The sequence below is a fragment of the Bacidia gigantensis genome (genome assembly GCF_019456465.1).
Source record: "Bacidia gigantensis strain McMullin 20006 chromosome Unknown contig_249, whole genome shotgun sequence".
In the NCBI taxonomy this organism is placed as follows: Eukaryota; Fungi; Ascomycota; class Lecanoromycetes; order Lecanorales; family Ramalinaceae; genus Bacidia; species Bacidia gigantensis.
Genome location: NW_025408603.1, coordinates 707,351 through 733,103, shown reverse-complemented (window position 1 = coordinate 733,103; position 25,753 = coordinate 707,351). Strand labels below are relative to the sequence as shown.

General features: G+C 34.5%; 6 protein-coding genes across 6 annotated transcripts; 2 read left to right on the top strand and 4 right to left on the bottom strand.

Annotated features, from left to right (window-relative positions):
* Window positions 1-58: 58 nt before the first annotated feature.
* Window positions 59-4,737, bottom strand: KY384_006419 (uncharacterized protein; the record flags this gene model as incomplete). The annotated part of the gene is made up of 4 exons (XM_044814915.1): window positions 59-923; window positions 970-1,199; window positions 1,251-4,253; window positions 4,303-4,737. The coding sequence occupies 4 exons, from the start codon at window positions 4,735-4,737 to the stop codon at window positions 59-61; spliced, it is 4,533 nt and encodes a 1,510-aa protein (XP_044668015.1).
* Window positions 4,738-5,756: 1,019 nt separating this feature from the next.
* On the top strand, window positions 5,757-7,772 carry KY384_006418 (uncharacterized protein; the record flags this gene model as incomplete). The annotated part of the gene is made up of 1 exon (XM_044814914.1): window positions 5,757-7,772. The coding sequence occupies one exon, from the start codon at window positions 5,757-5,759 to the stop codon at window positions 7,770-7,772; it is 2,016 nt and encodes a 671-aa protein (XP_044668014.1).
* A 1,071-nt stretch (window positions 7,773-8,843) lies between these two features.
* Window positions 8,844-9,555, bottom strand: KY384_006417 (uncharacterized protein; the record flags this gene model as incomplete). Its single annotated transcript, XM_044814913.1, is given in 3 exon segments — window positions 8,844-8,851; window positions 9,162-9,343; window positions 9,359-9,555. 3 exon segments carry the CDS (start codon window positions 9,553-9,555, stop codon window positions 8,844-8,846), a joined length of 387 nt encoding a protein of 128 aa, XP_044668013.1.
* An 807-nt stretch (window positions 9,556-10,362) lies between these two features.
* On the top strand, window positions 10,363-11,164 carry VMA4 (V-ATPase V1 sector subunit E; the record flags this gene model as incomplete). Its single annotated transcript, XM_044814912.1, has 3 exons — window positions 10,363-10,389; window positions 10,450-10,958; window positions 11,014-11,164. The coding sequence occupies 3 exons, from the start codon at window positions 10,363-10,365 to the stop codon at window positions 11,162-11,164; spliced, it is 687 nt and encodes a 228-aa protein (XP_044668012.1).
* Window positions 11,165-11,821: 657 nt separating this feature from the next.
* Window positions 11,822-12,718, bottom strand: KY384_006415 (uncharacterized protein; the record flags this gene model as incomplete). The annotated part of the gene is made up of 3 exons (XM_044814911.1): window positions 11,822-11,896; window positions 11,955-12,197; window positions 12,479-12,718. The coding sequence occupies 3 exons, from the start codon at window positions 12,716-12,718 to the stop codon at window positions 11,822-11,824; spliced, it is 558 nt and encodes a 185-aa protein (XP_044668011.1).
* Window positions 12,719-13,700: 982 nt separating this feature from the next.
* KY384_006414 (uncharacterized protein) lies at window positions 13,701-14,245 on the bottom strand (the record flags this gene model as incomplete). Its single annotated transcript, XM_044814910.1, has 2 exons — window positions 13,701-13,890; window positions 13,926-14,245. The coding sequence occupies 2 exons, from the start codon at window positions 14,243-14,245 to the stop codon at window positions 13,701-13,703; spliced, it is 510 nt and encodes a 169-aa protein (XP_044668010.1).
* Window positions 14,246-25,753: the final 11,508 nt, after the last annotated feature.

The window sequence follows — 25,753 nt, the reverse complement described above, 5'->3', positions numbered from 1 at the left end:
TATCTAGGATGCTAGATTTGTATGTACATGTATCAGGATAGTCTGATGGATATATGTGCTATCGCAATGATGAGGAACCGTGGGGCAGCTTGCGCTGAGGTACATCCGAATGACTAGACTCCATTCTCGTTAGCAGAGCTGCGGACGTGAAATCATTGGTTGCCTCGAAACTTGGCCGAATTTGATCCATTGATGACCTCAATCGATCGAAGGAAGGCCGGGGCCGGTCGAAAGACGGTCTGACTGGCCTCTCCAGAGAGTGTCGAGTGTAGTCAGTGCCGTCGCTGCCATTTTGGCTCCGCGGATTGTGTGTTGTACCCGTTGCCGCAAGTGAAGGAGGATAGATTGGACGCTCTTCATCATCTTGGTGGGCTTTTCGTTCTGGAGGTTTCTTCGGGGGCTGGGACATGTCCGATGACGATAGTGACGCGATCTTTCCAGCAGGGACGTATGCCTCATATTTATTCAAGTAGCTGAACTTTCCCTGACGAACTTGCTCCCTTATGATATCCACATCCAGTGGTAGATACAATTTTTGAAAGGCTTTGATGAAGAAGCGCGGCATTAAACAAATAATTGTAGTCAACAGTGTCAACGCCCAGAATGAAAGCTGTCCATAGACTTGAGGCGCTGCTTTGTAGAAGAGAGCCGAGGAAGACGAAGCAGTGTAAACACCAGTCCAGAACCAGATCAGGAGGATGCTAATAGCCACCAGGAGAAGCATTAGCCAATCCCATCGATAGGTATTCATCAGGATGTAGATGTTGACCACGACTATGGTGGCGCAGGCGGTATACACGCCAATCCGATAATTGTCGTTCACATCAAGCCCGTCCTTTGTGACAAATGTAGCTGCTTTGAAGAGGAGATAGGGCATAAAGAAACAGATTAGAGATTGATAAATGCCATCAAACATGTAGAGCCTGTAAACATTAGCCTTCTTACTTTAATCGTGACCAATTCACTGACCAGAATTTAAGCTGGGACCATTCTTTGCGTTCGATGCCTCTTCTGTAAAGCTGAGGTACCGCAAGAGACACTTTGTCGTTGACATCTTGATCGAGGATGCCCATGAAGATGACGGGTAGCGATGTAAAGGCTAAGTTGACTAGTAGGATGTAGGTGTAATCGAAGAGATAGGAACAGTCGAAATCGTTATAGATTTGGTACCAAAAAAGCGCGAAGGTCCAGACAATGTTCTATCAGATTTTAGTATCCAGTGCAAGAGTAACGTAAGTTGACCAACAGACCTTGTAGAAAAAGTTCGCTATAGTCTCTGCTAGGCGGCGGTAGGACCAGCGCCCATGGACCAGAACGAGGCGTTGAAGAAAACGGAATTGCCCAATAGCATAATCAGAAGACATTACTGCTTGCCTTCCCTCTTCTCCAGCAATACCAACGCCGACGTCAGCTTCTTGAATCATGGCTACGTCGTTAGCCCCATCGCCGATTGAAAGCGTCATCACGTCCAGACCATCCTTGACCATTTGCACCACTGCTGCTTTTTGACTCGGGCTAACTCGGCAGCACAAGACAGATTTGCATTGCTTGCAGAGCAGAAGGAACTTTTGGCGAAGCTCTTCTTCTAGCACTAATTTCAAGGAGTCTCCGTCAATAATGATTGCATGGGTTGGCGCAGGAGCTTCATGGTTTTTACGTGCAGCCTCTAACTCCTCATCAGAACCAGTGATGTTGAAGGTTTTGAGATTTTTGTCGAGCTCTGCTGCTGCTGATTCAATACTGTCGTCATCAACCTTTAGCACGATAAGATCCATATCATTACTCAGAAGATTACAGGAGAACCCGATATTAATGGCCGTCTCAACCTTGTCACCTGTAAGAACCCAAAGCTTAATACCAGCGTCACCGAGAAGCGAGATAGTATCCGGTACCCCATTCTGCAGTCTGTCTTCTATTGCAGTCCCTCCAAGCAAGATGAGGTCCCTCTCGATTGCGTCAGATACCGTCTCAAGCTTGTCTTCGCGGTTCTCGATGGCTGCTGCCGCAAGATCGTGCTCGATGTTCCATTTCTGATAGGTGTCCTCGTCGATCTCCTTCTGGGCAATGCATAATGTACGTAAGCCTTCGCGGGCGAACATCTCGAGATGTTCCGCAGTACTTTTCCTGAGCTCTTGTTGCTCGCCTTTCCGTAAACGGGAATATATAACACTATCAGCTCCTTTGCAGAAGAGCAAGATTTTGCCGTCAGGCATCCGGATGATTGCACTCATACGCTTTCTCGATGAATTGAATTCTAAGGTGTTGAGGACCGTGTACTCCTTCTCCTGGCCTTGAATGTTCAGTATAATACCCTCGTTTGATCGGCCGATAACGGTAAAGCCGCAATCTCTCGCCGTTGCAACGAGAGCAGCTTCATCGGGCGACTGTGCTTTGAATTCTATTCTGGGAGGGTCGCCAGGCGTCCTTTCCGTGATGACTGTATGACATAGAGCAAGAGCAAGCATAAATTGTTCGTTCGCCTCGGTCTGCCCTTTTCCAGATGCGCCCTGCAAATCACTGACAAAGTCCGGCGCTACGAATGTCAGAGCATCAACAGATAGGTACGGATTTGGGTGCAATTTTCGGAGATCTGCGAGCATTTTAACGCGATCCTCTGCAATCTGCTTATGTGCCTTTGCAGCCTCTATTTCGATGTCAATGCCCTGTCTTCTTTGAAGTCCAGCCTGAGCCTCCGTATACGCCTCGCCATAAGGCACGCCATTGATTGAACACTTTTTGAATTCCATGACATTCTGAGTTAGCGTGCCAGTTTTGTCGGAAAATATGTACTCGATTTGCCCCAAATCGTCTGAAATATTCCATGATTTGGGCGTGCAGGGATAGTCGAGCTTATCGTAATACATGTAGGTGTCGCTGTAGATGAAGAAGGCTTGAGCAGTTCTGATGATTTCAAGAGAAATGTATAACGAAATTGGTACCAAATTCTGGAAAAGAATGACCGATGCCCAGAAGGTAACAAAGCCGTCCAGTGCAGGAGATCCTCCTATAGAACCGAACTCAAAGTAGTCCAAGGAATTGTTGCCTTGAGACCATACAACACCTTGGATGATGCCAGATACCAGACACATGAAGAAAAGAATTATGAAATTGTAGATGACGTTCCAGTTGAGCTCTCTTGCTATGCGTGCTCGCTTGCTAGGTGTGATTCCTGCATTGAGCATGATCTTGGTCTCTTGACCTGTAAAGACGACTACGCCGAGAACCCATTCGGTGTTCCTCAGACTGCATCCGCGCAGCAACAAGTTGTTGATCGAGATGGGTTCTGTCATGGAGGTCGGTGAGCTTTGAGGCTCCTTCAAATTCCGTTGAGACCAACGTGCCACTCCGCTGTACTGATAAAGGTTAGCATGAGGAGGCTCACTCTCGATGAAAAATTCGGTCTGTTCACAATCCTTGGCATGTCTGATTCGACGTCCGCTGTGTAGCGCTTGCCTGACTTTTAAATTAGTCTCACCGTCCAAGTTTTTAGTTTCCACGTAACAGGCACCGTCAGGATCGGACGTGGATAATATGACCACGTCGGCCGGGATCTGATCATCATTATATATACGCACGAAGTCTCCGACCTGTACACTCTTCCAATAGCCTTTCTTAAACCTTGCTTTCTGAGGTATAGTCTTCAGAGGGTTGATCAAGCTACCATAAGATTTTGCAGGAGCCGGGTCGCCGTGGCTTTCGGTATTTTTGGAACTCTGCAGGTCACCATTCGAAGCACGCTCCTCCTCGTACGAAAAGGCAGTTGCAGGTCGTTCGCCACCGCTATTGACTCCAGAAGTAGGGGCCCCGGTCTGCTGAGGCTGCGGTGAGGGCACTGGCGTCATCTGAATGTCACTAGCAGTAGTATTGTCTGCATGTAATGAGGTACGAGACGTCATCATTGAATTGCGAGTCTTGATGGTTTCTTGAGACAGGCGGGGCTCATCAAGAGCACGTTCCGTGTAAGACTTATGCAAGCGCTCCTTTTTAAAAAGCCTGGCTTTCCAAAATTTGTAGCTGGAGATGATGCCACGTGTTGTGGCCTTCTTCGACCTCCGCCATAAGGAAATATCGTCTGCCGAGCTGTTGACGTTGTTCCAATCAATTAGAAGATGGACCGGTGAGTTGTTCAATTCGTTATCCAACACGGTCCTTCGCCAATCCTCAATCCCGTCCTTGACCGCTGTGACAAAGAGAATGACAATGAGAGGTACACTCCCAAGACCAGGATTTGAAGCCCCAAAGATAGCAAAGAACTGCTCGATATCAGAAGCTACTCTAAAATGAATTTGAATGTGTACCCACCGCTAGTATGATGACGAACAGGAAATAAATGTTCGCAACATTATGGAATTGAAACCATAAGTTCTTCGGAATGAAACTCAATGGCGTATATTTTGCTGTTCTGATCTTATTCCGGCCAAAATTCTGGGTTGGGTGCCCTTCGGCATCCTTTGCGTCGTCTGGCAAGGCCATATTGAAGAAAATGCGCCGCCTTGTCTCCTGCCCTTCTCTATCATCTCTGGAAAATTCCGCCTCCTCCGGTATATCACCTAGAGTGGGTGAGCCAGCATCTTGGGACCGCTTTTCGCCTGAGCCTGAACGCTTATGATGAAAGCGATTCATGATACTGTGGCGCTTGCGCTGGCCCGTAACTCCACTGGCTCTCTGCGTTGCCCACCGCATCCTTTTGATTGGATTCGAGACATTGGAATCTTCCTGATACGGCTGGATCGCCATGCCGGCAGTCGTGTAGTCTTCCCTTCAAGGTCCCATGCGCACAAGCTCTACAAGCTTTCGCTACCTACTCAGTTTTCGGCTCGGCCTACCTCGTTTGAGCACCAATACCTCTGTATAAGCCGAGTACGATTGGGCTGAGGATCTTTCAGCTGGACTGATATATGACATTGGTTTCGATCTCGAGCCCCAAGCTTTATTGTACTTCAAAGCCACAATTCACTAAGACCATGTGGTCGATGATTTCGGAATATGGCAGCGATACCAAATGATAGCACAGTTGCTGGACAGGTTGCATTCGGGGCTGGTGAAGATTGAGGCCCGGACCGTAGCGGAAGGATTGTAGAGGCCTGATCGTGCAGAGGCTTGGGCAGCTTTTGAGAATGCGCAAAGGAGGTTCCTCGCCGGTAGAGCTAAGTAGTTATAGTCGTGAAAGGGACAAGGAAGGAAGACAAACAGTTTGAGCGGCGGCGGACTCGGGCGGATTTTCAGCGGCCCAAATTTTCGGGCTTTCCGGCGAGATGCCGACAGAAAAATAAAGGACCTAGACGAACTCAAATTTCATGACGGAGTCACTTTCATAAAACAGATAGGCTGCCAAACATATAGTGAGTCGATCTGTCCTGTCATCATCGTCACCCATCGGCGAAAGCATTACGAGGTGAATCAATTGGGCGTAAGATCAGTGGCCACAGCTTACAGCGGCGCAGGGCAGGACTAGTTCTACCTTTTTTGCTTACCCATCAGCTGCACCAGGCTGTAATAAGCTGAACACACGCTTTCCCCTGTCGGCTATGTTTGTTGCGACTCTCGATGGTTCTACGCTGTTTTGAGAATCTGCTTTTGAGAGCATGTACCTTCCCACCATTGCTACCATCTAGTCTCGAGCCTATGGCTCTGCACCTTGCCTGGACCATCCAAGCCAGGCGGAATTCAAATTGATGTGAATTGCTTGTGAAAGGAGGCTGGACATCACCCATATTTGAGCTTCGACATGATTTAATCAATCGAACCTCGGAATTATGGTAGAATACAAAGGTCGCACCATAACGGATTTCTTCAAGGCGTATTCGAGGTCCCCACCCAAGCGACATGTGTCCAATCACGAAGGGTGTACAGCTCTCCCTCCAGCTCCAGGGAGTCTCTCTGTGTTGACTCTAGACCGACAAACGTCACTGGCACCGAATTCCACGACACGGGAAGGAAGCGAAGCTAGTCCTTCTCCAATGGGCTTGCCCCAGCGACTCACATATCAACCAGTAGGGAGCATGAAGGGGCAAGACTTCCTCGGCGAGGAGCCAGGGTCAACACCTACCCTACCTAGCAGCCAACGGGTTGTCAAAAATGGCGAAGTCAAGATATTGGACTCTGACGACGAGAGACAATCTGACACTTCATCTCTTGAGGATCTTGACGAAATACTCATGAAAAGACATGTCCCCCAAAGTTCAACCCCACGGGACCATTGCCTAGCGGTCACGTCACTCGATCTAAACGGTGAGCCAAAGAGGCCGAAACGAGTAGCACAGAGGGACACATCTTCACCTCAACCTCAAAAAGTCCACAAATTCTCACTGCAGACTTTAGCGAAGCAGAGAAAGGCGTATGAATCTTCGAAAGAGGATATTGTCAGGACGAAACAGGTAGTAGAAGAGCGCTCAAGCGAAGAAGCGCGACGGACGGTTGATGATGCTGGTGTCCTGGAGAACGTCATGCAGAACTGTGGTGATCACGAAGACATAGCTAGACTTAAGGCTGCAATCAATAGGACGGAGGCACTTCTCCACGATGTACATTGGTCCTGGTTTGCTCCAGATGTTGAGCTCCCACAAACAGCCCTGTGTCCTCTCACAGAAGACCCTAGTCTATGTACACTCCTATCAGATTTGAAGAGCCAACAGCAGGCATTTCTCGGTGGTTTGGTTGACGACTACGCGATGAAAGGCTGCCTTCCTCGAGAGCTCCTAGCGTGGACAATTGAAGCGGCCTGTACAGAACCAAGAGACGATCTCAGACAGGCTTATAAGGGGATTCTTAGCAAAGTATCGCCCGACATGATACAGAGAATCACTGCCAACCGAATTGAAGCTCTGTTCACATGGATAGGTGCAAGTCAAGAGGCCTTACAGGTTGATTCATGCATAGAAGCTCGGTCCGGTCCAGAAAGCTTTTGTACCAAGCAACAAAGCTTAAGTCTCGAATCTCTGGTAGATATAATGCATCACCTTGCTCCAAATCTTTGCCTATCAGCACAGATCCGAGCCATAATCGTTCTCTGTCGCTTGCTTATGGACACAAGTCTCGCAAGCAACAGACACTTTCATGGCGTTCTAGAGCCAGCACTCACAGCGATCCTAGCATACGCTTTGGACAGCCCCAATGCATCATCTGATTCCTCGCCAGTCTCGACTGTATTGTGCAGCCTTCGCAAAACAACCAAACACCCAAAGCTCCGTGTCCAACTTCTCCGCAATCTACCTCTGCTCTCCCCCGACTGGCTTATGATTCGGCGCCAACTGGCACTCGTTTGGTTTTTCGAGGACGATTCATACATTCGCCCTAGTGATCAAAATCAATTCTCGATTCACGACGTCTGTAAACGACTCTCAACGCCCACCTTTGCCCTCGATAGAACTACCGACTTTGCACTCTTCACCTCATCTATTCAGATCTTGGATTTCGCTCTAGACAGTTGCAGTCGACTGCATCCAACAATCACGATAAGTCCTCACAAAGAGAAGGCATTCAACGATGCAGTTGATGAACTTGCCGCTATGGTCAAGGGTATGTTTATGAAAATAATTGATTGCGGAGCAAGCGACATGCGCCGCACAGAAGCAAAGGAGGTTCTCGAGGGGTTGCAGTCTAGATTACTGTACACCGTACGAACGAAGCCGCGGCGAAGGAAGAACGTGTTTGGCAATGACTTTGAAGAATACATGGGCGAGAAGGAGGTTTTGAATGGCTGGATTGGCGCGGCACACAAGAACACTCTTTCTTGCGACGCTCGGACATCTCATGTGGATGCTGGCGGTTGATTCTTTAGACTTCAGGTCAAGTCCTCAAAGACACATCAACACACTAGAGCTAAATGGCATTAAAGAAAGATCAGAGCTTGGAGTTTTTGTCAGGAGTGTGATGCTCTTCCCTGGCATGTCATGGGTGAGAGGTAATGCTCATCTTGTTCCGAAAAGGTTCTGTAGCTCTAAGGATCTAATGACTGGCTCGAGAGGGACCAAATGATACCTAGGCGGAATCTTACCTCCGCACCCCTTCGACTGACGCTTCGTCTATTGCTTCACCCCTTGATGTTGGATATATCTTCCACAAATTGGCCCTCAGCCAGCCGGTGAAGCTGTGCTGAGCGGAACTTGACCTTCGGCTGCTTTCCCTTCCCGGTGCCTCAAAGCCTGGGGCCGAGCTCCGCCTTCTACGGTCACGATAAGTCCTCCCAGTACTTGACCGTGCTAGCAAAGCTGTCGCCTCTGTCGTCGCGTCATCGTCGATAACGGGAAGTTCCATCTGCGATTGACGGGTAGACGACGGATGCGACACAGTCCGAAAGCTGACACGTCGGTTGGCAGAAGGCGATAGCGGTGGCAGCGTGTCATTTTCAAGCTCTTGCCATATTTCCTCTTGTTCTGTGATACCCCTCCGTCGAAGTCTGTGAGCACGAAGAACATCAGTATGTTGAAGGGTGGGCGTATGAGCTTCCTGGCTTGAACGAGGTGACTCCTTGTCCAGAAGCTCCGTTTCTTCCGCCGGAAGCGTTGGAGACAGACTTTCCGTTTCCGAGATGTCCTCGGCAGTAAAGTGAACACCCGGTGTTAGAGGTGCCTGAGCAGCAGAGGGACGTGACACTGGATCGCCATGGAGACGCCAGGACAGTCCCAGAACGCCAGCAAGGAGAATCGCCGTCCCTAGAGCGATCTGTCAGTGATTGTTAGCGTGTCACAGGCCTCGATAGATCAATATCTGAACTCCTACCAAAAGAGCGCGCAGAATAGAAATTCGATCCGTCTGGTGGAAGTAGATCAAACCATCTAATATAGCAATAATGTTGTAAACACAAAATACAAAGGGGTATAAAACGCTAGTCGAGCAGAGCTTCAAGCCTCTGTGCAAGTAATACAGTTGTGATAGTGCAAGTCCAAGCAGGCCGAGTAAGATCACCCAGGATTGCCAGCGATTGAACTCATTATGTTGATCCACGATTGTCCGTACCAGTAGCTCCACCGCAGACTTTGCAACCAGCAAAGAATGCGCAGAAAGTATACCGCTGACACCGCCATAAGACATTCCCCTGAATAGGCGCATGCTAGGGCTATTTTTCGCCCAGGGTCTGACGTATTTGGTGAGTTTAGCACTAGCCACTATAGCTATCACGACCATGGCTGTTCCAATCATCCACAGAATGAATTGCTGACGTTGTAGTAATGCAAGCAGCTGATCCAAATTATGGGCAGGTTCACCAATCGCTCCGAATATAGCAATGAGGACTGCGCCGGCGCAAACCAATATCGTGCCAAAGAGGGACCAGCGTGTGAATGGTTCGCCCAAGATGACCGTGGCGCATGCCGAGTTGAACACGAGGCCCGACTGCAATGGACTTTAGCCAAAATACCCTTTTTCACGTGGAAGGCTCTCATCCTCACCGCCTGTAAGGTTGAGAGGACCGGAAGTGGCAGGGTTGTAATTTGGATTGAACTTCCGACGAGATTGCTGATGATGAACATGAGCATTCCGAGCTAAAGAGCGTTTCAGCTTTTCAATCCAGTTATTCGCTGTAGGCTCCAGAGTTTTGCTCTGCTGACCTGCCATCTTCTCCGCTTGAACGGCGGCCGTCTGTATTCAGTCACGTCTTTCTCGTCTTCTAGCATATGAGACTTCCGTTGTAAGGTTAGGCCTAGCGACTGCACAGACGTCGAGAGGAGGCCAACGAAGATGCCGAGCTGGGCAATTCGGATGATGAGCAGATGAGTTGCCAGTATGTAGATTGAGGGGACTTACTGCAATGCTTCCTTTTGGGGACAGACTCCCAATTGGCGACATGCTATTTGTGTAAGAAGAGGGATGCGACGTGAGGACATGTTTGAGCACAGGAGAGCGTCAGGGAGTTCATGGTAGTGAACAAGTCATTCGAGGACCAGCTGGATGAAAGACGGAAGGCGCGTCAGTCCGACAGCAGGCAGGATGGGAAAGAGCTATGACCAACTAACATCAAAGGTATACACACGACCTAGCTCGTATGTTGCAGAACTTGCGATGAAAACGGTCTCTCCATGTTTCTGACCCTAGTAGAAAACACGCATGCTTGGCATCTTAGATTCGACGCTAGGATCTCCGGTAGGGCTTCTCCGGGTGATACCTGATATTAGCCGCAGTCCAGAACCATTCAATCAGCTAGAGGGACCAAAAGTTGCAGGAGCTACCACCGCCTTTCAAGACGGTATCACTGTATCAAGAGCTCACACGTCACTCGTTTGCCAAGCAGGGGTTTCCCTTTCACCTTTTCCTCTCCTTATCTGCTCGCTAGATGCTTAGAACACTTGCTATCCTAGCTGCAATTCCTCCAAAGATCTTTCACCTTGTCTATTGCACTAAACATTACCGTATAAATCTTCAAGAATGTCTCACGCCATGTCGGATGACCAGGTACTTCAGAGCCTTCCGCATGTTGCGACCGAGTGTCTAACGACGGCCCACAAAATATAGGTCGCGGAAGAGCTCAAGAAGATGACAGCTTTCATCCGTCAAGAAGCCTTAGAGAAAGCGCGCGAGATCCAGATAAAAGCAGACGAAGAATTCGCCATCGAAAAGTCTAAGCTCGTTCGCCAGGAGACAGCCTCAATCGACTCTGCCTATGCCAAAAAGCACAAACAGGCATCCATGAGCCAACAAGTTACACGCAGTACACTAGCCAACAAGACTCGCCTAAAGGTTCTCGGGCGAGGGCAAGAATTGTTGGACGACTTATTCGAAAAAGTGAGGAATGAATTAAGTTCTGCCAGCAAAGATGCAAGCAAGTACGAGGAAATGTGCCGGGGCCTAGTGCTTGAAGGACTGTACGCGTTAAATGAGAACAAAGTAGCGCTTAGAGCGCGACAGCAGGATTTTAAGACGGTGAAGAGCGCAGCGGAGAGCGCGAAGCAAGAGTACACAGAGAATATTGGGGGAAAGGTGGAGATCATCTTAGACGAGAAAAATCCACTACCGGAAAGCTCGTAAGCTGTTAACATCTCTATCTTAGCCCTACATGTTCTAACGAGTTTTCAAAAGTGCCGGGGGTGTCTTCATTATTGGGGGATCTGGCAAGATTGATATCAACAACACGCTCGAAGAACGATTGAAGCTGTCGGAGACGGATGCGTTACCATTGGTACGAAGGACACTCTTCGGACAAAATGAAAACCGAAAATTTCGGGACTGAGGGCATTTTGAATGACCGGTCGGGTTGGAAGGTGTGGGATAAGCAAGAGCGAGCCAGCCTCGTCATCGTCGATGCTGATCCAGATAGGGATTGATACTAGATCAGGTGATCAAATCGTCATTTCTTGTCAGCATCTTGCGCAGGGTCACTCGAGATATGAGAGCGAATTTTTGGGTGTCTGAAAGATCAGACCTAGGCCGAATGACAAGAGATGTGGGGATTTGTTACTGAGCTATGCGCCTTGCGAGACCTTGTATGATAGCATGGACCATCAATAGACTTGAAAGGAATGACAGGGGCTGATAGCTATCTCGCACGCTTCAAATATGGATTTCAACCCGCAAGTTACCTAAAGCCTCTATCATACAGCACCAAATAGGCCCAACGAGCGAGTGCAAGCGGTCATCTTCACGATGCCGGTCGGTGGCTATCGGCCCCGCAATGACCCACCCGCTTGATGTTCATTGATCTTTGCGCAGAATATGCTGGAAGAATTGAAAGCAAAGTCAAGGCTGACATCCTGCATCTACTCCCAAACACCATTCCTCCGTCCCGCCCCAATGTTTAAATATATCCTGCTTTTCAAAAGCCACACGCAAGGTCGGGATTATGGTTGTTTTAGCACGATCAATCATTTCCGATTAAAAAAGCTAGCCGTTATTTCTCAAATCTTTTCGTCATGTTCTCTGTGTGCGCCACAATACTTGTCGCAACATAGAGTCGTCTATTACTCTGAGGTCGGGTCATTTCAGCAATCCATGCGAAGCGGCGATTTATTGGGACATCGTACCCTGGGGGGCATGGGGTACTGTCCGCCGATGCCTTGTGATTGCTGCTGCATGTACTGCTGGTAGGCCATCTGTTGTTGCTCGGCTGGCGAGATGTATTGAGGCATCCCTCCTGATCCACCGCGAGGCATGTTGGCCTGAGGCGCTTGCATCTGGGCGTGGCTCACGTCTTCCGCTGAATCTTCTTGTTCGGCGTCAACACCATTCTCATTTCCTGAAGCTGGCTCGGGCGCATTCAGGCACGCCTGAAAGATCGTGTTAGCATAAGCACCTAGGTCCTGGGTTTCAATAAGACACATACTTGAATAAGGTTTTTGCCCTCAGCTTTCGTGACGAGTGGTTGCAGTTTGGGAGTGGTGAAAGTATAGACCAAGCCAGTCTCGGAGACGACCAGCAGGAGAACTTGGGTACCGGTAAGGACAGACAGCTCATAGGCCTACGGGGCAACAACATTAGTCTCCTGGATGGCGGTGGCATTTCGCACGCTTGCATGCATGCGCAACTATCCTGAGCAAGTTGCACGTACCTTCTTCATGATCCCGGCCTTGCGCTTTGAAAAGGTAATGTGTCGGCGAGACTTGTCTTGTATGAATTTAATGTCAATCTTCCTTCTCTCGCGGCCCGGCTTGTCATCATCGTCGTCGTCGTCATCGGCGGCAGCACTGACGCGAGGGCGTTTGACGCCGCGAGCCTCAGCCCCATTGCCGTTGCCTGTCGCGTCGCCAAGGTCCGGAGAGTGATTGTTGGGGTCGGTGATGTCGGCCATTGCTTCGGAGTCAACAAAGGTTGTACAAGGGAAGGCAAAGTGAAGAAGTCACCCAAAGCGGTAAGGGGTGGATGTATGCCTTCTGGTTACTGTTTTAGAGATAGAATGGGGGGAGTTACTGGGTTGGGTTAGGTGTAACTGGGGAAAGATGTGCTCATCGAGAATTCGAAACGAAAGAGGATAAGTACAAGCACCAACTGGTGCCAAAGGGATGAAAAGGGGGAAGCGGCGGGAGAGGAAAATACCGGGTGGGGGGGGGAAATTCCTTACCCTTACCTGACCAGTGACCAAGCTTATTACCGTACTACTGACCCTCGGTTCGCCTTTAGCTTCACCCCCGCATGCAACACCTCGTCTCTTTTCGCTTTTCCCCTTTTCAGCCCAAGTCCACCGGCCCACAGCTGACTTGCCACTTCAGCCGAGCCAAACCTCCTACGCTAACCTCTTGCTCTCATGTGCATGCCGCTAGTGATGCGCGAGTCCGGGACATGTCTCGGGTTCTAAGCTAGTCACCTCTGCATTCTGCAATATCTTTGTTATGTCGAGGGCAATTACAGTCCAAGATCTCTTGCGCCAAAAGATTGAAAAGTACACTGCGTGGTTTTCTATTTCTTTCTCGGCGCGGAAAAAGGACTGTAGGATGCCCCAAACAATGCCTATAGCTCTAGTATGCTTGCTCCAGGCTGTGTGTCTACGAGCTTTCTCGCCTACCGTTTTGCCCAAGCCGTCACTGTCTGTGTCCTGGCAGTGATACTCTATCTCATTGCAACTCCTCCACCTCATTCAGAAAGCTCACGATAGCTCAGTGGCCCTTTCACCGGCTCGGGTCGTGATAATTAGTCACACTCGGGATGGAGCTCACATCGTTATTGTTCAATCCTAGTTAGTGCTCCTCCTTACCAGCACTTCTGTTGATGAGATCTCTCAACAAAGGCAATCTTCTCCTTCTGAGAAGATTTTAGGTGGGCTGTGGTAAATGACTTTATCCCATGAGTTTCTTACACGCTTCGTGATACATAGCGTCAGTCTTTATAACGACAACCTCGGGAATCGTGATGGGCTCCTGTCCCTGCGACCCATTCGCCAACAACCAGTCTCTTAGATATTGCTTATCGACGCTAGGTTGCGCTTGTCCAAGGCTCTGCTCCCAAATATCTTTGACCCGGAAACGACTGCTATCGGTTGTTAGCGCCTTAGCCGCAAGCACAACATTTCCTCCTCCGTGCCAAACTCAAGCTTCGTATCGGCAAGAATGATACCAGCTTCCTCTATCTGTTTCGCCGCTATGCTGTAGATTTCAAGGCTGAGCTTCTCGATTTTCCTCCCGACTCTCTCGCCTAGAATCTCATAGGCTTGTTCTTTTGTGGAGTTCTCATCCTCATCTCTAATCGCAGCCTTAGTGGATGGATTCCACAGTGGAGTCGGTAACTTCTGTTCATATACAAGGCCAGCTGGGAGAGGCATGCCATTGACTGTCCTGGATTTACTGTACTCTACCCAGGCTATCCCAGTAATATTTCCTCGCATAATTGACTCGATGGGGAACATTTCCAAGCTCCGGACTAGTATGCTACATGATCGAACGGAATCATGAAGATCTAATGGCAAGCAGGCTGGGCTGGATGGTAAATTAGGGCTCAAAGGATGAGTTTTCAGATTCCCGATTCTATCCTGAAGATACTCAAAGCAGTATACGCTGTGGAAAAATATATCAGTTGTCTGTCGATGTGATAGTCTAGGGCCTTGATGCCCGGAAGTGAGCCCGAAGGAGGAATACTGATACAGCATCTCGCAGGGTTCTCTAGATCTAAGCCTAGGATGTTAAGACATGAACGGTAGTTGTCCAGTGACTCCTTCGACACTGCGCAGCTGACTATGGTGTTTGCACCATCTCAGATGTCTGGCTTGTGAAAAGCGGACCCATTTCCGGGCCTGCTGAATGGTGAAGTCTTCTTACCTCATTTTAGTAAGTAGAGCGCCTTTCCCGGGATTCCCTAAGATTGATAGTGAGATCATGCGATAGGTCAAAATCGCCCATCACTCTCGCCATCAACAGTCAAGCTAGGCCGACTTCCTCCAATCACTATGCTAGTCACACTTAGTCAAGGCATATGCTAGGAGAAAAACTGGGTAAAGCTTAGATTTTTCATGATAACGTTGAACGCAGATATACGATCGCTCGCAACAAAGAGTAGCCTCTCATCATCGACCTCAAAAAGGTCTCGCACCTTGGCCAAGGCCATCTCATTAAGTTTGCCTGCAAGTCTATTGCAACTATCGTATAGGTGGCCATTTTGTCTACACGGTGAGAATCCATAGCAGAAACTTCCGTCGGCGGAGCCAATAGAGCAAGTATGGACACGGTGTCTATAGACAAACACATTGTCGCAAACCAAAGCGATAAAGGAGTGAAAACGGCAATGCGTGAATGTTGTCTTGATTGTGTAGGAATCTATGTAGCTTGCAGTATTAATATGCACCGCGCTAACGACTATACTGCGATAGACTATCCCAACAGAAGAAGAGAGACAACGCCTACATGGTTTTAGTCTAAAAATGCTTTTAGCTATATACTAATAAAATAAGAATAATCTATTATATATTAGTCTTTTAATTATAATATTAATAATTAAGTAATTTCCTATAATTTTTTTATATTCTTATACTAGTTTATATAAATTATAAAAACTTTTTATTAAATACTATTTATTAGTTTTAAAGTTATTTTTAACTAAGTAAATAAAATATTAAATAATTAAAGTTTTTTTTTAATTAAAAAGATTAATATATTTATTAATATAGTATTTAATATTAATAACTTATATTATATAATAATATTTTTTATAGTAAAATAAAAGTAATTTAAAAATTAAAAATATACTTTAGTTATATAATAATAAAATTAAAATTATTATATAATATTAATAGAAAAATAAAATTCCTTTTTAATAATTAACTTTAAATTTAATTAATTATTAAAAAAAGATTATATTTTATAATTCTAAACTTTTATATATTATTATTATATTTTATTATAATTTCTTTATAATTTTAATAATAATATTTAATTTTTATAATTAAAACTTAAATATATAATATTAAATAATATTAAAAATATACTTAAAAAAGACTTTTACTAGATTCTAATAAATTTTTAATAAGTATTTAATTTATAATAATTTTAAAAAAATTTTAAAAAAAAACTTAACTTTTATTATAAGAAAGTAAAGATTTTTATTATTTAATATAAACTTTTTTACTTTTAATAATTAGTTTTTAGAATATTTTTCTATTTTTTAATAAATTAAATTACTAATTTATATTATTATATATATAATAAATTATAATATAATTATTATTTTCTTTTTAAGAAATAATATTAATATAAATATAGCTAGTAAAAATATCTTAATATAAGTAAATAGCTTTTATATAAAATAAGAAGACTTTCTTATTATTATTATATTAATTATTATATAATTAAAAAATATCTCTTTTATAACTATACTCTAGTACTTATTTTTATATTAATAGTAATAATACCTAGTTTATATTAAAACTAGTTTTATTAAAAACTATTAACTCTTTTAATTAATTTACTAGTCTTCCTCTACTAAAGTAGTTAATAGCTTTATTATTAGTTTCTTTTTATTAATTATTAATTTATTATAAGTATTTACTTATTATATTATTTTTATTAATTAATTAATTTAACTTACTAGTAAAAGATATTTTATTTATTATATTTATTTCTTATACTAGCTTCTTTAATAATTATTATTTAAATATTTTTTCTTTAAATAATTATTTATTATTAATACTTTATTAATTTACTTAGCTAACCTTACTTTACTACTATAATATTATAACCTTATATAATAAATATAACTAGATAATTATTATAGAATAGAGACTATAGCTATACTAGGTTATAAGGAAGAATAATTATAAAAAGGAAAAAATAGCTAAAGTACTTAAATATATTTAAGTACTAAAGATATTAAGTAACTTCTAGATTAAATAAACTTAAAAAAATTAAAAGTTAAATATTATTATATAAGTTAAATAAAATTATATATATAAAACTTTTTATTCCTTTTTTAAATAAATTTTTTTATATTTAATATAGATTTTATTTTTTATTATAAAATCTAAAATAATTATAACTTAATTCTTTTTTATTATCTTATTTTTATTTATCTTTTAATTATTATTTATATTTTAGGAAAACTAATTTATATATTTATAATTAAATTAATTAATATTATTTACTAGTTTAGATATTAGAATTATAATATATTAAATACTTTTAAAATAAATATAACTAGATTTATAATAAGTAAGTAATACTTTTAATAAAAGTATATAATATATTAACTAACTACTATTAAAAGGGATAAAATTAAACTTTTAAAGTTTAACTTTTTCTATTAAAAAAGAATAAACTTAATAACTAGTTATTTAAATAAAATTTCTATTTTAAATTAATATTTAATATTAAAAATAAATATAAAATAACTTTTATAATAATATATATAAAAGATAAAATATTATTATAAATTAATTTAGACTTTAGAAAATATATAAATAAAATTATTAATATAGAAACTTATAATTAAATTAAAAATTATTTTAAATTTAAAAAATAAATCTAATAAATATTTAAATTTATTAATAAAAAATAATATTATTATAATATAGCCCCTTAAGTATATGATTTAATTAGTTTATAGAATATAAATAAACTTAATATAAGTAGTAAAGAATTAATTATTTATTATTTTTTTAAAAATTAATATCTTTAAAAGTATATATTTAAGTATATTATAATTCTTTTATTATATATATATTATTATTAATTAGATAAACTATTATATATACTTTTCTACTTTCTCTACGCTAGCTTTACTGCTATATTATATATTTTATACCTTTATAATAAAGTTAAAAGTAAAGTATTTAAAAAAAGTAATATAAGTATATAAGTTAAAGTTAAAAAACAGTATAGTATAGTAAATAGTTAATATTTATTATTAATATATTCTCTATTATTATTTAAATAGCTTATTTATTTATTTAAATTTTATTTCTTTTTTCTTAAAAAAAATAAAATAAGTATACTTTATTATATTAACTTATTATTTAATTTATAATAAAATATAAAATAAAAATAATTATAAGGGTTATAAAGATTCTAAAAAAATATTAAAGTATAATCTTAAGAAATCTTAATAAGCTACTAAAATACTAAGAAAAGTAGCTATATAGAATACTAGTCTAAGTTATAAATAATAAAAGTAAAAATAAAGAAGCTTATAATTTTAACTCTACTTTTAAGGAAAGTATTATTAAATTAGTTAATAAAAATATAATAAGCTTAGAAGTTAGAAGCTAAATATATAATTAAATTATTTTTATAAATAAAATTAAGTAAGTAATTATATTAAAAATATTTCTTAGATTTAATAGCTTATTAATTAGAAAATAAAAGTTATACTAGTTAAATAGCTATAATATATATTATATATTTAATAAAGTAGAAGTAATTATAATAATATAAGCTTTAATAATTTTAAGGAATTTAATAAACTTAATAAGTAAAGTAATATAAAAATTAGAAAGTAAATTATAATTATAAAAGCTATAAACTATATATATAAAAGAAAAAAAAGAATTAAATTATAAATTAAGTTTTTAATTAATTAAATACTTTATAGCTTAATTTCTTTAATATTTATATTTTTTTTATTATATAATTTATATAGCTTATTTCTAGTTTATAATTAATATTTATATTAATTATATTAAACTAGATCCTTATTTAGAATAGTTATTACTAGTAGCTTATTATACTTAATAATAATTTATCTTTTTTAGGGAATATTATAGATAAAAGATAATAAGCTAATAAAATAAAATAGCTAATTATTTAACTTTTTATAATTATTAATAATATTAACTTCAATATAGCTATTTAAATAATAATTCTATTTTCTTTTATAGGAAAAATACTTATAATATATATAATTAATTAAATATTAGTTCTTAGAATATTTAATATATTATACTTTAATAAAATAAATATTACTAAGTTTTTAAATATATATATCTAAATATATAAAAATTATTAAGTACTAGATATAAAATACTTTAATTAGCTCTTTTATTATTATAGACTATAAATTATAAAGGAAGTATAAATAAGAATAAAGTACCTATATTATAAGGAAATATAGTATATAAAGACTTTAATAAGTAATATATATAATATAGTTAGTTAATAATAAATTAATTAAAAGCTATTTAATAAGCTATAATAGAAGTAAGGCCTTATACTAAGCTAGTTAAAGCTAAGCTAAGCTTAATTAGGATATTCTTATCCTGCTCTTATTATAATCTATAATAGTATACTACTAAAAATAATAAAAAATAACATCCTTATTATATATATAGCCTTATCTTTATCTATTTATATTCTAGCTTTTAAAAGAAACTATTTTAGCTTAATTTTATTAAGATTTAGTTAAGTTTTAGCTAAGATTTAATCTTATTATATTAAGAAAAAAGCTTATTTTATAGAAAGCTATAGCGATAGTAAAGTTAAGCTAATTAGGCTATGGATTATATTAAAGGGGTATCTAAATATATAAAAGGAGTAATAGTAAGTAGAAGCTAATTAGTTAGAAAAAAGTATTAAAAATTAGAGGTAGAAAATTATTATTTTAATAAAGCTAGAAAATAGTATAGAATAGCTATATAACTAAAAAACTAAGGTTTAAATTATTTAAAAATAGTTTAAAAGTAATTAATAAGCTAGGAGCTATATAAATTATTAAGCTATTAATTATTATAATAGTATATATAGCCTATATAATTATAGCAATAATTGTTCCTTATAGTAAACTAAGTATTTATAGATATATATTCTTTATTATTATATATATTTCCTATATTATATAATATATAATTAAGACTATAAGCTATAAAACTAGTTATATTAATATATATATTTATTACTATATTATATTTCTACTTTTATCTAAATCTATTAATAAAATAAATAGTAGTAAATAGTATTCTTTTTTTTATATTTATATAGTAAGCTAGCTATATCTACTAATATAATAGCGCTAATTAGTATTATTAATACTAAAGCTAGAAATTTTAATTTTAAGGAAGAGGATAATTTTGCAATTATATTTAATTTTAGTTAAAATAAGTAGAAGGAGTAAGAAGAACTTTTATTAACTAGTTTTATTACTATAATAGATAATAAAATAGTTGGTTACTAGGGGGACTAGGCTTAGATTATTATTATTATTTATATATATAGATATTATACTAAATTAGCTAGAGATAAGCTAACTTTTTTAGGAAATTAATATAATTTATATAGGAATATAAAAGCTAGAAGCTAGTTTTTAGCTTATTATTAAAGCAATTATAAACTATTATAATAGTATTATAATTTAGGAGTTTAAAGCACTTAATAGTAACTATAAAAGTGTTAGCCTACTTAATAGCGTCTTTATTACTAGTGGTATCCTATTTTATATAGCGATTCTTTAGTAAATTATTTAAAAACTAGCTATTAGTCTACTTAAAGTATTTTTATAAATTTTTAACTAAGATACTTAAGTTATTTATATTTAAAACCTAGTGTCTATATTCATTTATAAGCTTATATTACTATTAAATATAAACCTTATTTAAGCTACTTATTAAAGGATCTTTATTTAAAAATAAAATTATAATATAATCTAATATTACTTTTATTTTTTTAACTTTTATTATAGTTTTAATATATTTAATAAAGCTATAGATATTATTATAATTATTTCTATTAAAGTAGCTAATATCTAATTAGTAAAAGTAGTCTATTAATAATATAACTATTTTCTCTATCTCTTTTATATATATTTAGTCTTAGGAAGATACATTTTAAAGTAATAAGCTTAGAGGAATAGTTATAACTATTTTCTCTATCTCTTTTTATCCTATTTAACCCTAGGAATTATATTTAAGTAATAGCTTATATAATTTATACTTTAAAGCTTTTATATCTAGCTTTTATAGCTTATCTTTAATTAGTTTAAGCTCCTTTAACTAGTTTTTAATTAGTTTAAACTCTTATAACTTATTATTAATTACTTTTATTATTTCTATAAGCTAAGCTATATTTAGAAGAGCTTTTAATTAGTTGTTTTATAAGTATATTATTACTCCTTATATTGGCTTTAAAGCTATACTAGGATAATTATCTTTTTCTATTATTTTAAGCTAACTAGCCTAGTAAAAGGGTTAAAAAAAAGGCGGTTTTTTAGTAGTTATTTAACTAAGATATTAAGGCTATTTCTAGATACTACTTTTAATAGGATAATAATAATACTTAATTTTTTAGTATTACTACTATTTATAAGGAAACGTAGTACGTAGAAATCTTAATAAGTAATATATATAATATAGTTAGTTAATAATAAATTAATTAAAAGCTATCTAATAAGCTATGATAAAAGTAGGGCCTTATACTAAGCTAGTTAAGGCTAAGCTAAGCCTAATTAGGATATTCTTATCCTACTCTTATTATAATCTATAATATATATAGTAACTAAGAAAGTATATATAAAAATATAAAATAAAAATATTATATTTAAAATAATAAGTAAAAATAGTTTATTTATAGGTTTCTAAAAAGATCTATTATATAAAAGTATATTAAAAGCCTAGTATAATATTATTATTATTTCTATTTTATTATATATAAACTTATAATAAAAAATCTCTTAAATAACTATAATTATATATAATTATTTCCAAAAAAGCTTTTTAAAGGTATAAGAACTTATATTATTTATAAGTTAAAATATAATTTAAATAATCTTAAAACTATAAACTATTAAAGTATTTATAAGTTTATAAATAAGCTAGTAATATAGGAGAAGTAACTTTAGTATTTTAAATTAAACTTATAGTATATAAACTTTTCTATATTAATATTTATAATAAGATTAATAAATATAAATATAATTATATTTATAATTATTATTTTATTAATAATAAACTAATATTTAATATTAATATTTATAGCTATAATTACTTTTACTATTTAAATTATATTAAATAAATTAACTTATATATTATATTATATTAAGTTATTATTATAAATACTAGCTATATTAAGCTAAATTAATAATTTATTTTATTAGTTTTAAAAATTATATTTTAACTTAGTAAAAATAAAAGCTATATAATAAAACTTTAGCCTTTATTATTTATAGTAATAAGGAGGTATATATATAAATATAATACCTACTTAGTAAATAGGGTATAAAATAAAAGTAAATATAATTCCTATTAAAAAGTATTTTATTTATAATATACTTTATAATATTTAAAAAGATTTATTTATAATTAGCTAGCTATTTACTAATTATATATATTAAAATAAATATAGCTAAATAAATACTAAAATACTTAAAAACTTAAAACTAAAACTTATTTTTTTATAAAAGCTTAATAATTATATAATAGAAGTATTAAAATAAATTATTATATAAAAGAGTCTAAAAGTTAATTTTAATTTTATTTAATTTAAAAGTAATTATAGTTAAGTTAGGGAGATAAATAAAGAATTAGAAGTAAAACTTAAAAATCTAGTTTATTTATATAAGGTTTAAAATAATTAAAAGAAGTAAAAGCTAAATATAAATATATATATATTAATAAGCTAATTAAATAAGTATATAAAGTATAAAGGCACTTTTAAAATATTAAAAGCTAGGGAATATAAATTTATTATTAATATAGGTAGGAATAATAATAATATTAGCTTTATAATTATTAATAAATTTATAGAAGTAAAAATAAAGAATATATTTATAATTTTAATATATTTTATAAAGTTATAAAAGAAGAAAACTAATAATTAAAAGATAAAGACTACTAGTTTAGTATTATATTTAAGTTTAAATATAATCTTAAATAAAAATATTAACTTATTAATAAAATAGGCAATTAAATTATTACCTTTTTTATATAAAAATTTAATAAATATATATTTAGAAATAAATAAGTAATATAATAAATAAAATCTAGTACTAATTAAAGTTTCTATAGTTAAAACCTATAGTTTTTATAATAATATATATATAAATATTTACTTAATAATAGTTATTAAAATTAATAGCTTATAAATAAATATACTAGTAAATACTAATATAGAAGTTAATATAATAAATTAAAATATTATATATAGAACTAATATTTTAATTATATAAAAACTAAATATACTTATATATAGTTTCTATAAATATAAAGTATAAATAATAGCTTAAGATTATTAAAAAAATAATAATAAAAGTTAGTAAAACTATAATAATTATTCTTTTTTTTATATTAAGTTATACTTTATAAGATTATATTCTTAAATAGCCTTAGCAAGTTAAATTAAAATTAATTATTATATATATAAATAATTAAACTTATAAATATATTATTATTTCTAATAATAATATAATTAAAGTTAGATTTAAAAATATTATTAAAAATAGCTAATAAAGTTAAATAAACTATAAGATCTTTTATAAAAATTATTTAAATAACTAGCTAAATAATTAATTATAATATTACTTAGTAATAATTAAAAACTTTATATTTATTAATATATCTATAAAATATTTTCTTATATAATTAGTGTAAAATATAAGTACTTTACCCCTAGGTTATATATACTTAGTAGTTTACTTAACTATATTTCTAGTTTATATTACTTAATATTTTATATCTTTGCTAGCCTTTATAGCTAATAGACTTATCTTTTATAGTCTATTTTTAAAGCTTTTTTAAAGTTTATATTATAGTTATATCTAATAAGTTTATATATATATAGAGGCTAATACTACTCTTACTATATAATATTATAGTATATATAAACTATTAATAAATTTAATATTTATAAATATTAATATATTTTAGGTAAATATATTTATATATTCTATATAGCTAATCTCTTTTATTATATAATTTATATACTTATATATAAAATTTATTGCGCTTATTATAATTTATTAATTAACTATAAATATATATTTAAAATATTTTAATTTTAACTATAATTAAGTATTATAATTATTTATTAGCTATAAAGTATTTCTTAAATAATTATAAATTAAAACTAATATAATAAAAACTTTATACTTATTATTTAAATTATATAATTCCCTATTTTTATACTATTTTTACTTATTCTTTAATTTTAATATTAATAAAATAAAATTTACTATTAGCTTCTATTTTCTTTAGCTAATTATTATAATTTTCCTTTATTAGTTACTTATTTAAACAACTTTTACTTTTCTATTTTATTTATATTATATTTACAGTTTCTATCTTAAGTATTTTATATTATTTATCTTATAATATATTATATAATAAAAATATTTTTAATAGTTTTCTCTTATTATTGTCTACTAGGTCTATATATAAACTATAATTTTATTTATATATTTCTTTATTTATTATAGTATCTAACTACTTAATAAAGCTAATCTTATTTTATTTAATTTTAAAGCTTTTTTATTCTTTATTTATAGCCTTTAGAATTATATATATAATATTTTTAAAATTATCTATATAATTAGTATATTATATACTTATTATAATATTAAAGTTAAAGTATTTTAACCTTTTTTAATTCGCTATTACCTAATCTCTAATAATTTTTAATAGCGCTATTTAGTAACTATTTTTCTAATTGCTCTAGTAATTACAAATAAAATTATAGGCGTCTATACTTCCTTATTAGTAAGAGTTAAGATTTTTAAATTAATTTATTTTCTATATCTTAGCCTTTAAAGTTTATAGTTTAATAAATATTACTACTTTATTCCTTAATTATATATTATATTATTATTATAATAAAGTAGATTAACTTTAGATTTAATAGATTAAAAAGACCTTTATATATTATTATATATATAAAACTCTTACTTAAGGCTTTAAAGAAATAGTCTATAATACTAAGGTAGTTATTATAATATTAGCTAAGAATTGTTTTTATCTTTAAATACATTAAGACTATTGCAATAAGTATCTAGTAAAGAGTTTAATAATATCTATTATTTAGTTTTAAAAGTTTTTTAAGGTAAAGTTCTAATTTTATAATAAATTCTAAATTTTATTATATATTTTTTTATATAAATAGAATTTATATTCTATTGCTATAATTGTCTTTATTTTAGTTATTATATAGCTATAATTATTTCCTATACTATTTAATATCTTATCCTTATTAGATAAAAAACTAATACTATAACTATTTAAGTAATTTACTTTTTTTACTTTATAGTTTTCTAGTTATATAGATATATTCTTTATTAATAAGTTAGGCTTCTTCTTTAAGTACTATTATCGCATATATATTTAAATATAAAATACCTATGAATTTGCTTATATAATACTTTTTTTAGTTAAAGATCTTTAATAATATTTATTTTATTATTTAAAATAAATATAATAAAATAAAGTATAGCTTTTTTTATTACTTATTTATACCCTAATATAAATAGGTTATACTTACGCTATTAGCAATCTCCCTATATAAAGCTTATTATATTATTATTATTCTTTTTATTTTTAAATTTAAATTAAAAGTTACTTATAGCTCTACTATACTCTAAAGATTATAAAAAAAATAGGTTTTAAGCGTAATTACCTAATATTATATTTAGTAAAATATAATTATAACTACTTTTCTAAGGACTAAAATATTGCTATATATACTTCTTATTAGCTAAGCTTTTTTACCTTTCTTTTTAGTATTTATTTATTTCTTTAATTTTCTACCTTAAAACTTAATAAGTTCTTTATTATCTTTTAAAATATTATTTTTAAAATTATTTAAAAAGCGTTTCGCTGCTTTTAAACTTTATAACTTTAGACTATTAATATTTAAGTTTTAAATATATAAGTAGTAAATATAAAAGTAGTCTAAAAACCTATAATTATTTTTAGCAATTATATAACTTTAACTTTTAT